The sequence below is a fragment of the Copadichromis virginalis genome, linkage group LG1 (assembly GCF_057382275.1).
Source record: "Copadichromis virginalis isolate Kocher_CV1m ecotype Utaka linkage group LG1, C_Virginalis_male_GT1.1, whole genome shotgun sequence".
Classification (NCBI taxonomy): Eukaryota; Metazoa; Chordata; class Actinopteri; order Cichliformes; family Cichlidae; genus Copadichromis; species Copadichromis virginalis.
In genome coordinates this window covers 27,799,218-27,810,657 of record NC_140618.1, presented here as the reverse complement: position 1 = coordinate 27,810,657, position 11,440 = coordinate 27,799,218, and the positions used below count along the sequence as shown (strand labels likewise).

General features: G+C 38.3%; 2 protein-coding genes across 3 annotated transcripts; one reads left to right on the top strand and one right to left on the bottom strand.

Annotated features, from left to right (window-relative positions):
* Positions 1-414: 414 nt before the first annotated feature.
* On the bottom strand, positions 415-3,312 carry pcnp (PEST proteolytic signal containing nuclear protein). 2 transcript variants are annotated; one of them, XM_085457386.1, is made up of 5 exons: positions 3,248-3,312; positions 2,435-2,661; positions 1,649-1,723; positions 1,499-1,554; positions 415-1,412 (listed from the first exon to the last, which is right to left on the bottom strand). In XM_085457386.1, exons 1-5 carry the CDS (start codon positions 3,291-3,293, stop codon positions 1,301-1,303), a joined length of 516 nt encoding a protein of 171 aa, XP_085313512.1. In that variant the 5' UTR covers positions 3,294-3,312; the 3' UTR covers positions 415-1,300. The 2 variants fall into 2 exon arrangements, with proteins under 2 accessions (XP_085313512.1, XP_085313504.1); XM_085457378.1 differs by having other exon boundaries at positions 2,435-2,664; positions 3,248-3,303.
* A 51-nt stretch (positions 3,313-3,363) lies between these two features.
* stk16 (serine/threonine kinase 16) lies at positions 3,364-10,764 on the top strand. Its single transcript, XM_085457365.1, has 8 exons — positions 3,364-3,428; positions 3,799-3,924; positions 4,902-5,121; positions 5,205-5,338; positions 6,571-6,658; positions 7,233-7,361; positions 7,480-7,601; positions 9,008-10,764. Exons 2-8 carry the CDS (start codon positions 3,839-3,841, stop codon positions 9,144-9,146), a joined length of 918 nt encoding a protein of 305 aa, XP_085313491.1. The 5' UTR covers positions 3,364-3,428; positions 3,799-3,838; the 3' UTR covers positions 9,147-10,764.
* The last annotated feature ends 676 nt before the right edge of the window (positions 10,765-11,440 follow it).

Here is an 11,440-nt window from a genome sequence, read left to right as displayed (position 1 = left end):
CTGTTCTTGAAAAACACAGAGAGAGAAAGCTGTGTAGGAAGTGTGATTTTATTGTGGTAGAAGCCAAAAAAAGCAAAAGAAAGAGGAAATTCACAATGATGTTTATGTGAAGCGAAATGTGAAGCATAGTTTGGATCTTCTTTTGCTGCTGGTTCAGTCAATTTTGGATGGAGAGTGACACAATCTGCAGCATCAGGATCTGTGAGCTGTCAGCTTTCAGCCCCAACGGCGTGTACGTGCCATCGGGTGAGAAATGAATCGATGTCGCTTTATTCAAGGTGAAATTGATTTTAATTGGAAAATCGATTATCGAAACTCAGCCCTACTATACTATAGTCACCTCCTATACTGACTTTATTAGTGTCCGTGAGTATGTACCTGGTTTCACATGTTACAAAGACTGACTTATAAATACACACTTTAAAAAAGGAAATATTTAATGGAAACAGATTTCAGCATAACGTTGATTGAATTTATTAGGGGACGTTAACAGAACACTCAACCCACAGAAATTCAAAGTTCATATTTCTCATTAAGATGGATTTCCCCCAGACTGTAAAGCACAATGTATATCAGTGAGGTGCAACTTAAAATGGGCCTGATTAACATATCAACAGCACTGTTACCCGCACCCTGGTATCCACATCATGCCGCATTCAGTCTGGGTTTCACACAGAGGTCAACTACAGACATATTAGTTTTGGACATAAAAATGAAATCAGACATATTTCTACAGTAATTAGCCTGAATGGGTAAAAGAAAGCAAGCATAACATAAACACTGAGGTGGCACAGCCGGTGAAAACCAAGGATCTGGAACTGACAAACTCATGCCATGTCTAGTGTACTTCACACTCAAGACAGCATAGGTCTCACACTCTGATTTGTGGCATTTTAAAAATAAAACACTGTGGCACTCCTATTTACATTTTTACACAGAAATTAAGCAAGCAGCACACTTGCTCACCAGCTTTGGAGAGGAGCAAAGGAAAATGTGGGGCGTAAGGTGAGAGTTTTGTTTTTTTCATTAACCTGAAAAAGCAAATACAATTGTAGCCATCATACTGGGGAATTTCTTTTCATCACCAGTTCACACCTTTTACACAGAGGTCAACCAGTATTTCAAAGTGGAAACAAATTCAGTCACAATCAAAGCAGGCTTAAAGTATTCATCATCACAGACCCACAGAGAAGTTGGAAAAACTAGGACTCTAATGACTAATTATCTGAGCCTTCACTGATATTTAACATGGTTAACCTATACAAAATTAGCTAGTAGTGACAAAATTTGCTGTAGTTATTTACAAGTTTTCTGCTTGGGACTTGAGCTTCCTTTCCCAAAGCTTTTGATGATCGGAAAATCCCTGTTTGCCCTTGTTGAAGGAATTAGGTCCTGCAGATGTTGGCGTTTCCCTAAAAAGGTGACAGAAGTAAAGAAATTAAAGATTTCAAAGCTGACCACAGAAGCCAAGTGCAAAATTGTAAAGTACAGTCTGTACCTCCCAATGTTCTTCATCCTCATCTTTGCTTCTGGAGGCATCTCCTCAGGTTCACTCTACATGACAAAAGAAAGTTAATATCAGCCTCTGAACATCTACTGTTCAAGCATTTTTTGTGATCGTGACATGCCTGCATGCACAGACACTTACATCATCATCTTCGTTAAAAACAGACGCTAGGCCCAGCTTTTTTGCAGGAAGTGATGGCGCAGTCTCTTTGGGCTTCTAAAAACAGGTTGGGGGACATGACAATTAGGAAAACAAAATAAAACACCACAACTTAGCATCAAGCATCACACCTCCATGCTCAGAAATCACAATCCTTCCTTCAGCTTCTGAATTATAGCAGTGAATAAAGAAGTTTATGTAACAACACAGAAGGTCAACGTGAAACTGACCTCTGATATTTTGGATATTACCAACACCAACATGCATATGAACACATTCATAAAATGGAGAAAATAGGGATGAAATGTGTTTTGTGAGGCAACCGTCATAGTGATGGCTGATCATCCAAAACTAGTCATTTGATTCTTATGGTCTATTGACTGTTAATGACAATTTTGAAGAACTTCACTCAAGGTAATAAATTGCGATTACAGTCACAGTGTCTTTTGGAAGCATAAACACAGCAACATGCAAATCTTGGATGAGGTAAATTCCTTATTCTTTCAACACCTTTCACACTGGTGGCCAGATTCAAATGACATGTCTTTTTAAAACTTTTAAAAACTTCACTACTACTTTTTAAAAACTCTTTAGGACTTTTCTGAGCAGTGTGCCATGATCATTTACAATCCCATGCTCTAACTTTTATGCTATTCAGAGACTGTGTACAACAATTTCATGGGTGTTACAACACCCATTATATTAATAGGGTACAGATTTTTAAATAACAGCGTTGCACAGTGTTAGTCTACAGTCTCACATACTCACCGGTGCTCCCAGTTTAATAGATATGGGGTTTGTTTTCTTCCCCAATTGACTGCTCATGCTGAAGCCTATTTTGGAGACTTTGGTTGGTGCTGGTGGGTCTGCTGAAGACTCGTCTTCATCTTCGTGGGTGAGATGCTGGGATGTGCGTTTGACTGCGGTCCCTTCTCCCCCCACAGTGCTACAAGAGACAGGCTTAGTTTTCACTCTGCCTCCCTCCTCCTGCGGCCCTGCTTGAGGCAAGACAACTCACCAAGGTGAACAACTGTTTCCTGGGCGTTATTAAATCCATCATCTTTACCTGTATGGCTAGCCATTAATGAAGCAACGAAACATAAGTACCACTCTACCATTTAATTTGGTGCTTTATCAATCCACGTGACGACTGTGTGCGTAGTAAGTCGCAACCTTATCAGAATTTGGTGTTTGAAGCACTCTACATGATGTATAAGACCAGGTAACCCCAAGCTAAGATGCCAGCGCTAACTAGCATTAGTTAGCTAATAGCACACCAGCTATTCCGGCGAGTTATGAAGCTAAAAACAAAACAGTGGACTGTAGTAAAGAGTGATGCCTTTGGCTTATCAACTGTTAATTAATAGTACATCTGACACGCACCTAAATAGGTTAACGTCAACACAATATTAACTGCTAACTTGTCATTAGCAAGCTTATCTACTTAGCATGAAGTTGTCTTAAGACACCTTCTGCTAACGTCTCTTCTTAGTTTTAATAAACAGGGGGCATATCAAGCTAACACTGACTACTTTATATTTTTCAACCATATTATACACTATAAAACAGCACACATATCACCTCTGTCGTCGGTGTTACCCCTCCTTTTACGCTCGTTATCCGCCATTTTTTTCTCCACTCAATTTCACCGCTAGTCGTCTTCTGGCGCTGTTAGCAGTACAACCCTCCCACTCTGATAATAGAAGAAGAGGAAAATGGACGTAGCAATATGACAGCGAGCTAACCTGGTAAACAGAAACTGGTAAGAATAAGGAACTTAACGAGTTTAATCGCATAGCGTGTTATTTATAGCTTGTAGGTATTTAGGTAAAGCTACAGGTCGACTTGAGTTAATATTAAAAGTTGACCCTAATGTGAAATATTACCTGTTGTAGCTTTGCTATCCTCAGCTATGCTACGTGTTAATGTAATGCTGTGTTGGCTAACATTTATGTTACAGTTCATTAGCGCTGTAAGACCCAGTGTGTTTTATATACACGGCCGATATCTTTTAGATTACTTCCAGTAACGGTTATTTTACATAGTTAACACAATTGATAGACTTTATGCATTTCTGTCACCCTTGGATAACTTTCTGTCTTTTGTTGTTTGTTTGTTTTTTAAATTCCCAGTCCCTTTAAAAGCTTGCCCTAAGACAATGTACCAGTCAAGATGGGACAGACAATGTGCGTATGCTCCCGTGCCTCCATCACCATTGATAACAAAAAGTATTATTTTGTCCAGAAGCTCGACGAAGGGTAAGAAAACATTTTCACACTGTATGACTTTAACTACGCAGAAGTATATCATAAGATTTTATATTTGTCACCAAATCCTAAATTAGAAAAAGAAACAAATGAATAATTAATCCTCTAAGAGTTATCCCGATGTAGCTCATTACTGTGACCTTCATTCATGAGTCTCATAGCTGCACTTGGTGACCGCATCTCAACTTACTGGGAACATGGGCACTGGTTGTTAGTTTGTAAACAGATCCTATACACTCTCTTCGTTATTTTATTTTATTAACAGGGACGAATCAAGTTTATAACCTCAGATATGCTGGGAAATCATAAGGCAATGAAAGATGGATTAATGCATTGTTGATTATTAAAACTTTTTGGCTCCAGTTTCTTCTTTTACCTGTTCCCTTTTAGGATAACAGTGGTTATCTCCCTTTGTCTCACCTTAGCCATAGTCTTCCTCTGTCACACAAACCCTTTGTATATCCTCCTTCACTACATCCATGAGTCTTCTCTGTGGCCTTCCTCTTTTCCTGCTGTCTGACACATATCTACTATCCCTCCTCTGTGCATGTCCAAACAATCTTTGTTTTCTACCTGTGTTTCCAAAGCCGTCCCTCTGATCTACTTATTTCTAATCCTGTCTAATCAGGTCACTCCCAGTGAAAATCTTAGCATCTTCAACTCTGCCCACTCTTTGTTTTTATTTTGTTTCTTTTTGTGGGTGTTTTTTTTTGGGGGGGGGGCAGTATCACAGGCTCCAAGCCATACATCATAGCAGGTTTCACTACCATCTTGCAAACCTTAACTTTGATTAATTTGCTATCCTTTTGTCATAAATCCCCCTGATAGTTGTCTCAACAAACTCCAACCCACTACATGCACACTTTTCTTCACCTCCTTTGTTCAAACCAAAGCAAGTATGTATGGCATGTCACTGTTCCTTTCCTTTTAAGTCAGTTTTGCATTGATAAACCTTTTTCTCTTTTCAGTGGGTTCAGTTTCGTTGATCTGGTTGAAGGGGTAAAGGATGGGCACTTCTATGCCCTGAAGAGAATCCTATGTCATGACCGTGAGGGTCGCCAGGAGGCTCAGACAGAGGTGGAGATGCACCAGATGTTTAACCATCCCAACGTCTTGAGCCTGGTTGCACATTCCTTTGTTGATCATGGAGGCAAGACTGAAGCCCGGCTACTTCTGCCATATATGAGAGTAAGTTTTTGCAGCAGTTATCATTAGCATAATCTTGAGAGAAATGATCTTGGTCTGATATGCTTGCGTGCTTATGCAAACAGAAAGGCAGTCTGTGGTCTGTTCTGGAGAAGCTGAGAGACAAGGGGAGCTCAATGCCTGAAAAACAAATTTTGCAAATCTTTCGTGGTATCTGCTCTGGACTCAAGGCCATTCACGACAAAGGCTATGCACACAGGTAATCCCTAACCATCTGAGATGTTGAATGAGAAACTATATGAAAAAAAGAATAAACATCATTGTGCTGTTATGCATTATTTGATTAAAACTTTAATCTTACTTCCGATCTGTTTATTTTTGACTTGGGGTATGCAGTTTTTCAGCAGCAGTGCATGGTGGTGCAGAAATGACAAGCGAGTGCACTACATGCATATCATGTTTCACACATTTCAAAAGAAATACCAGATTATTTTGCCATATTCAGATTCATTACTCCCATAAAGGGGGGAAATCCATAATTTTTATCTTTTAGAAAGCTCCACAATACTTATGCATTTAGAAACAAAAACATTATTTCACCACTTAAATAAGTTGAACCAGTTGTGTGTCTTGCAGCTCATTGCCATATTGTCTTTATTGATGGTCAGCTGCAAATAGCTTGACCACATTCCAACAAACATATGGGACAAACACAGTGTTTGTGTGGGTCAAAGTGGGACACGTTTACAATGCTGGGACGTGTTCAAATGCAATATATTTGAACGTAACCTTTTAAACTTTCTTGCCAACTTACTAAATAGTTGTCAGTAGCATCTGTATATCTCATATCTGACAATTTTAGTAATTTTTAACAAGTTATGGCACATGCACACAGACGATGTCACTTCACAGAATAATTGTTCTTGTGCAAAATGTAAAAATAACTTTAGAAAAACAAATTTCTCACTATATACTACCTTTTCATTTTCTGTGTTGTAGTTTCTATCATTTTCACAAAAATTTGCAAAGCTTCTTACTTTTTGGTTATTTGGAACTTTAGCCTGACTAATGTTATACCCAATGTGACTATGCTAAAAATACTTCCCTTCATACACATTGACTAAAAGCCAGGCTTTAGAAAAGTGCATGTATTGAAGAACCAGTCAAAATGTAGCACATTGTCTCAAGATTATTTGTCTAAATAGTTGTACTTCTTTTGAAAAACAAACTAAAGGTAGTTTGGTTATCATCAAAATGGCAATTTCAGCTCGAGTGACCAGATGTTCCTCTTTATGTGGGACTGCACAGCATTTTTACTTCTTGTCCAACGTCCCACAGCTTACCCGAGTGACTGGTTGTTGCCAGATGGTCAGCAACAGGCCTCCAGGCATGAGTGACTGATGCAACAGTCAACCTGCTTTTGTGTTTTTTGTTTTTAACCCGACAGAGTTGTCTACATCTAAATGCCTGCTGTGTGCTATAATTTGACAGAGACATAAAGCCCACAAATGTGCTTCTTGATGAGGATGACAGGCCAGTTCTGATGGACCTTGGCTCAATGAACCGTGCCAGGATTGAGGTAAAATCCAGGGTCTAAGAAGGATTTTTAAGATTTGTGACTTTATGGGTTTTTTTGTGGAAAAAAAGACTTAGTTAGTTTAACTGAAGCCTGAGGTGAGACTGGTCACCACAGCATTTTTGTGCTCTGAATGTGTAAGAACAAAGTGCCGTCCTCACTACTTTTTTTGTGTTTGTTTATACTGAAAAGTAATTTTCAGGCTTTTATTTAATTGAATTCAATTCAATTTTATTGAATTTAAATGTTGCTGAGCTCCACCACTAGATGGCAGAGTAGTGAAGCTCATATTTAGGTTATACAGCTAAATGTCTGGGTTTTGTCTTTAGTTTCTCAGGACACAGCTGTTTTCTTTCTAGATTTTCTTTTTTTTTTTCTTTTTAAACATAATTGACTGTGTAATGAGCAATGTCACATGTGACTTTTAACATTTCCATAGCTTTTATTGTTAGATTTGCTTTTTGTATGTCTCTGAAACTACTTTGTGGTTCTTTAACACATCCATCCAACGTCTTACCGCTAGAGCCCCTAAACTACTTAACCCACAATGGATTTAATAAAAATGACTTCATTGCAGGTAAAAGGATCCAGAGAAGCCATGACCATACAGGACTGGGCCGCCCAGCGGTGCACCATTTCGTACAGGGCTCCTGAACTCTTCAATGTTGAGAGCCACTGCATTATAGATGAGCGCACTGATATCTGGGTAAAGCTGTGTAGACCTTTTTCCTCTTGGCTTGTCTGTGTTGCATATGTTTGTTCTCAGTAAATGTCACTCACAGATGAAACCTCTTTCTTGTGCTTTGCTGTCCCCACCGTTCCAGTCACTTGGCTGTGTGCTTTACTGTATGATGATGTTGGAAGGGCCGTACGATCTGATATTTCAGAAGGGAGACAGTGTTGCTCTGGCTGTCCAGAATCCAGTATCCATCCCTCCCTCTTGCAGGTCAGTCTTCAGGCTGTAGCTTGAAAGTTTCCTATTTATTTAAATGTTTGTGTTACTGCTTTGCAGAGTAGTAGGAAAAAACAGTTGTTTTGAATTGAGAAGCCCTGGAGAATAAAAGCATGTTCCAGTTCAAATGGCGTGCAACTGATTTTAGGACCGATAGTAACAGGAATAGGTACCTTACCAAGATTTTTGTATGCTTGAATTTTCTTTGGTACTGTTCAGTTAAGCTAACACAGCACTGACCTTTCAAATGTAGTACAAAAAAACTAAGTTTAGTTTCTCTTTCATTTTTAAAAAAAAAAGCTATGTGGCTGTGAGCCTGGCTACACCCTGGAAACCTTTTCACTGTTAATAAAAATTGTGCATGCTTAACACCGCACATGCTTTACAGTGCGGTGTAGAAGTCTTAAGCTACCCCTCCTTTCATCATATTTTCATAGGAAGGAAAAGGTATTGCAGTTCTTTGAAGTTCTTTCAAAAGTCTGAAAGTCAAGATTTGGTATCACCACCTTTTATTCTTCAACACAGCTTGAACTCTCTTAGACAAGCTTTCTGTCATTTTTTTAAAAGTAGTCTTCAGGAATAGTTTTTCAGTAATGTTGAAGTTTGAGCTTTAGGATCATTTACATGCTGAAAAATGAAGCAGTTGCCAACCAGATGCTTTCCTCATGGCACTGTATGGTGTATCTAACCTCACTTTTCTGTGTTGATAATTTCACAAATGTTGTTCTCCAACACCACTGGTTGAAATGCAGCCCCGAATCATGATAGAGCCTCCACCATGCGTCATAGATTGGTGTGGACACTCTATTGTACCTCTCACCTGTACTTCTCCAAACACACTGACTAAGATTTGAACCACAGTTATCAAATCTGGATTAATCACCCAATAAGACCTGTTCCTACTGATTTTCAGTCCAGTTCTTGTGTAATTTGGTCACCCTGAACATTTTCTCCATGTTTATTCCCTTCTTTAACAATGGCTTCTTGACAGCCATCCTTCCCCAAAGACCGTTTCTGATTAGGCTTCAGTGAACACTTTTTTTTTTTTTTTTTTGAAGTTTGAACTAAAGTTGTGACATGCTGCTCTTAACAAAGTGCCTAAAATAACCATTTAGAATGGGTTCTGTGCTGAGTTGTCTGTTATCTATAGACACTAGTTCATCCTTTGAGTTAGGTGCCTTTTTCTGCTTGAATCATTCATATGTCAGTGTGAAGTTGCTTAACAAACAAAAAAGATTCCTCTGAAAATGCTCGGTACAAGGACTGGACTGAAAATGAGTGAAAAAAGCTTACAAGAAATTCTGACTCCTTGGAACCAAAATCTAAAGAAGCGAGGGGGTAACTCAAGACCTTTGACAGCACTGTATCAAACCTAAAGTTGGTATTTGTCTTGTACCCAGATACTCAGAGGGTCTGCAGATGCTGCTGAGCTCCATAATGGTGTCAAATCCTCAGGAGAGACCGAACATCAACTGGGTTCTTGATCAAGTACAGGACCTGCAGAGTCGCAGCCCAAACACCCAAACCAACATGGTCTGATCCTGCACAGTGAACCAAATGTGTGGTCATGTAGACCTTTGAAAGGAACATCTTAGTTCCAGGTTAAAATTCTTTGATTTATTTATTGACTCTAATATACCAATTTTCACTCATCTTGGGGAGCTTGGCATGAGTTTAGTTTGAATGTTCCAGTTCAGTTTGGGTATCACAAAACATTTGTATAGTCCTCCTAAAGCTCTGAAGAATCAGAGAAGCCTTACATGTAATTACACCCAGAAGCCAATTATGGCTGAGGCTATGTGCATCTGATAATGAAGTGGGTCTGTTTTGTAATCTCAACGTTCTTCCAAGAGTAGAATAAAGAGGACACCACTCTGTCAATTCAGTTTGAGGCTGGAACTAGCAGGGTGGAATTTTAGTTTGGGACTATGATGAGGGCAACAGGCTAGCTTTATTACTCTATATGAAGGTTAAAATCGGTGTACATTAACTTAAAATTCAGTTATGAAGAAAAGCTGCCTAGCTACTGGCTGTGGCCTTACAAAATAAGCATATTTCTATAATAATACTTTAAGATATTCAACTTTTTGTTTTCTCAGTTATAGTGTGGTTGTTTTTTGTTTTCTTAATGACAATGGTGTAAAGATAAAAGATAAACATAAAAGCTTTGCCAAAATTTCCTGTGAGTGAAAGCTGCCCCAGATGACATTCCCTAGCAAGAAGGAATATGTTCCACTTTCTTTCTTTCTTTTTCCCCCTTTAATTCCTTATTATTCCTTATTATGTGTAACACTTAGTTACACGTGTGTACCGTAATCGTCAGCTTTCTCGTTTTAGCAGAGATGGAGAAAAGAGGCAGGAGTCTCCTCGTCTGCATTTCTCCACATATTCAATTACTTGCACACACAAAAAAGAAAAGAGAATGTTACAACGGTAAATTCAAATTTTAATGACACTGAGGAATCACTTCATGGCATGCTTGTCATCAAAATTGCAATTTTATGTGACCTTATAGGGTTGGTTTTTGTTTTGTTTTTATTAAACTTCACTTTTCACTGTATTGTGTTTTAACAGTTAAATATTTTCCATTCCAGCTATGTTTGTGTTGAATCCTGCGTTTTCACTCATGAGTGATTAGTTTGACACTTTTGTTTTCTCAGGGTACGCAAACATCCCAAAGGGTCTGATGGTGTTTCTCATTAGACCCTAATGATACTTTTTAAATGGTTACTAGACACAGTAAATTTTTAGGCGTTTTAAATTTCATTTTTGGCTGTCCTGCAGTGATGAAGTACATTATAATAAAACTAAGAAGTCCAGTTAATTGTTGGTATGTACTGGAACAGTAATTAACACAGCATTTAACTGTATCACCACCTCCTACTAAGCCTGTCTATGTAAACTGACTATGAACTTCTGTGTGGCTGTTAATGGCGCACAAACTGGCTTGATGCCTGCAGTAAGAAATCTCTCCTGTATTACAGACACAGTGGTGAAGATCACAGATGAGTGTGTTATTTGATTTTGTAAAATCCTTTTGAAGTTGTGTTTATTCACTGTCAAGTAAAAGGATAAATGTGGTAAATATGTACTGTAGCACTATGTACACAGTTTTTAATATACTTGTGAAATAAAATGGCATCGTGGCATTTTAAAAGTAGTCTGTCAAATAAATTATGTGAATCTGTGTTTAAGTATAGTTACCGCTACGACACATCGCCCAATTTAAAAAAACAAACAAAAAAAGCATTCTGAAAGCATTAATTAGTTGGTTAAACTTCATAAATTCAACCTAGGGGATCATCAGATATTTGCATTTCAATTGTTTTGATAACCTGATGTTTTGTGATGCAGCATCAATTTGCAGCCTATAAAATTTTATTTGTAAATGTGATATTATGGTGGATGATCAATCACAATTCGCAGATAATAGTAATTTATGATGTACAGAAAGCAAGTTATCAATTTCCGTGTCATTAGTTGGCTCTACAAATTAATGAGAATTAAAATTAGTTTGCTTACAAACAGTCTCCTCCAGTAAAAGGTTAATCTCGTTCACCACCAAATTAAAGTGTGTGTGAGTTTAGGAGTGTTATGTGATCATGTGGTCAGTAGTAACCATGGACACAAAAAGCATGAAAATACATGAATGTATCAGCATGTCATAGCATTGATTACATATTACTGATGAAAGCCCCAACCCTGCCTAATTAATGTGAGAGTCAACCACTCCCTCCATGATCATCACCACCTAACACGACACCAGTGGTATGCACTGTGTGGCAAAGCAATATTTTAAGTTCTTCCTTTATCATTTTTGCATGCGTAATTTT

Bases quoted from the DNA above. Each gene is read 5' to 3' on its own strand.
- pcnp (XM_085457378.1), bottom strand. From the start codon at position 3,293: ATGGCGGATAACGAGCGTAAAAGGAGGGGTAACACCGACGACAGAG. The intron at 1,555-1,648 runs GTAAGTGTCTGT...TTTGTCATGTAG, and splicing joins TTTTTAACGAAGATGATGAT to AGTGAACCTGAGGAGATGCC. The intron at 1,413-1,498 runs GTACAGACTGTA...TCACCTTTTTAG, and splicing joins AGGATGAAGAACATTGGGAG to GGAAACGCCAACATCTGCAG.
- stk16 (XM_085457365.1), top strand. From the start codon at position 3,839: ATGGGACAGACAATGTGCGTATGCTCCCGTGCCTCCATCACCATTGAT. The intron at 5,122-5,204 runs GTAAGTTTTTGC...TTATGCAAACAG, and splicing joins TACTTCTGCCATATATGAGA to AAAGGCAGTCTGTGGTCTGT. The intron at 7,362-7,479 runs GTAAAGCTGTGT...CCACCGTTCCAG, and splicing joins ATGAGCGCACTGATATCTGG to TCACTTGGCTGTGTGCTTTA.